Below are 244 nucleotides of genomic sequence, written 5' to 3' on the forward strand. Positions count from 1 at the left end.
GGTCGGGCGAGGGGCAGGAGGCCGCGGGAGCGGCAGGAGGTGAGGCCGCGGCCGTAGAACAGGCAGGGAGCGAAGCCCATCATCTTCTGGAAGCGCCGCTGGATGCTCCTCATCCAGCTGCCCTCCTCAAAGACCACCTGGCGGAAGAGGTCGTTCTCGCCAAAGGAGAAGGAGGGGACGAGGAAAGCCCTGAGGAGGGAGGGGACACGGTGGGTGGTGACGGGGCGCTGGGCACCGCCGGGAC

The 244-nt window shown here is 68.9% G+C and overlaps 1 protein-coding gene across 1 annotated transcript in view; it reads right to left on the bottom strand.

Annotated features, from left to right (window-relative positions):
* Nucleotides 1–244, bottom strand: part of LOC102037230 (diacylglycerol O-acyltransferase 2-like) — a 3,438-nt gene that overhangs the window by 258 nt on the left and 2,936 nt on the right. Inside the window, exon 4 of the mRNA XM_014309825.2 lies at nt 1–189. Coding sequence (XP_014165300.1) covers nt 1–189 — 189 coding nt within the window. The remainder of the gene's footprint in view (nt 190–244) is intronic.

Source organism: Geospiza fortis, unplaced genomic scaffold (assembly GCF_000277835.1).
Source record: "Geospiza fortis unplaced genomic scaffold, GeoFor_1.0 scaffold874, whole genome shotgun sequence".
In the NCBI taxonomy this organism is placed as follows: domain Eukaryota; kingdom Metazoa; phylum Chordata; class Aves; order Passeriformes; family Thraupidae; genus Geospiza; species Geospiza fortis.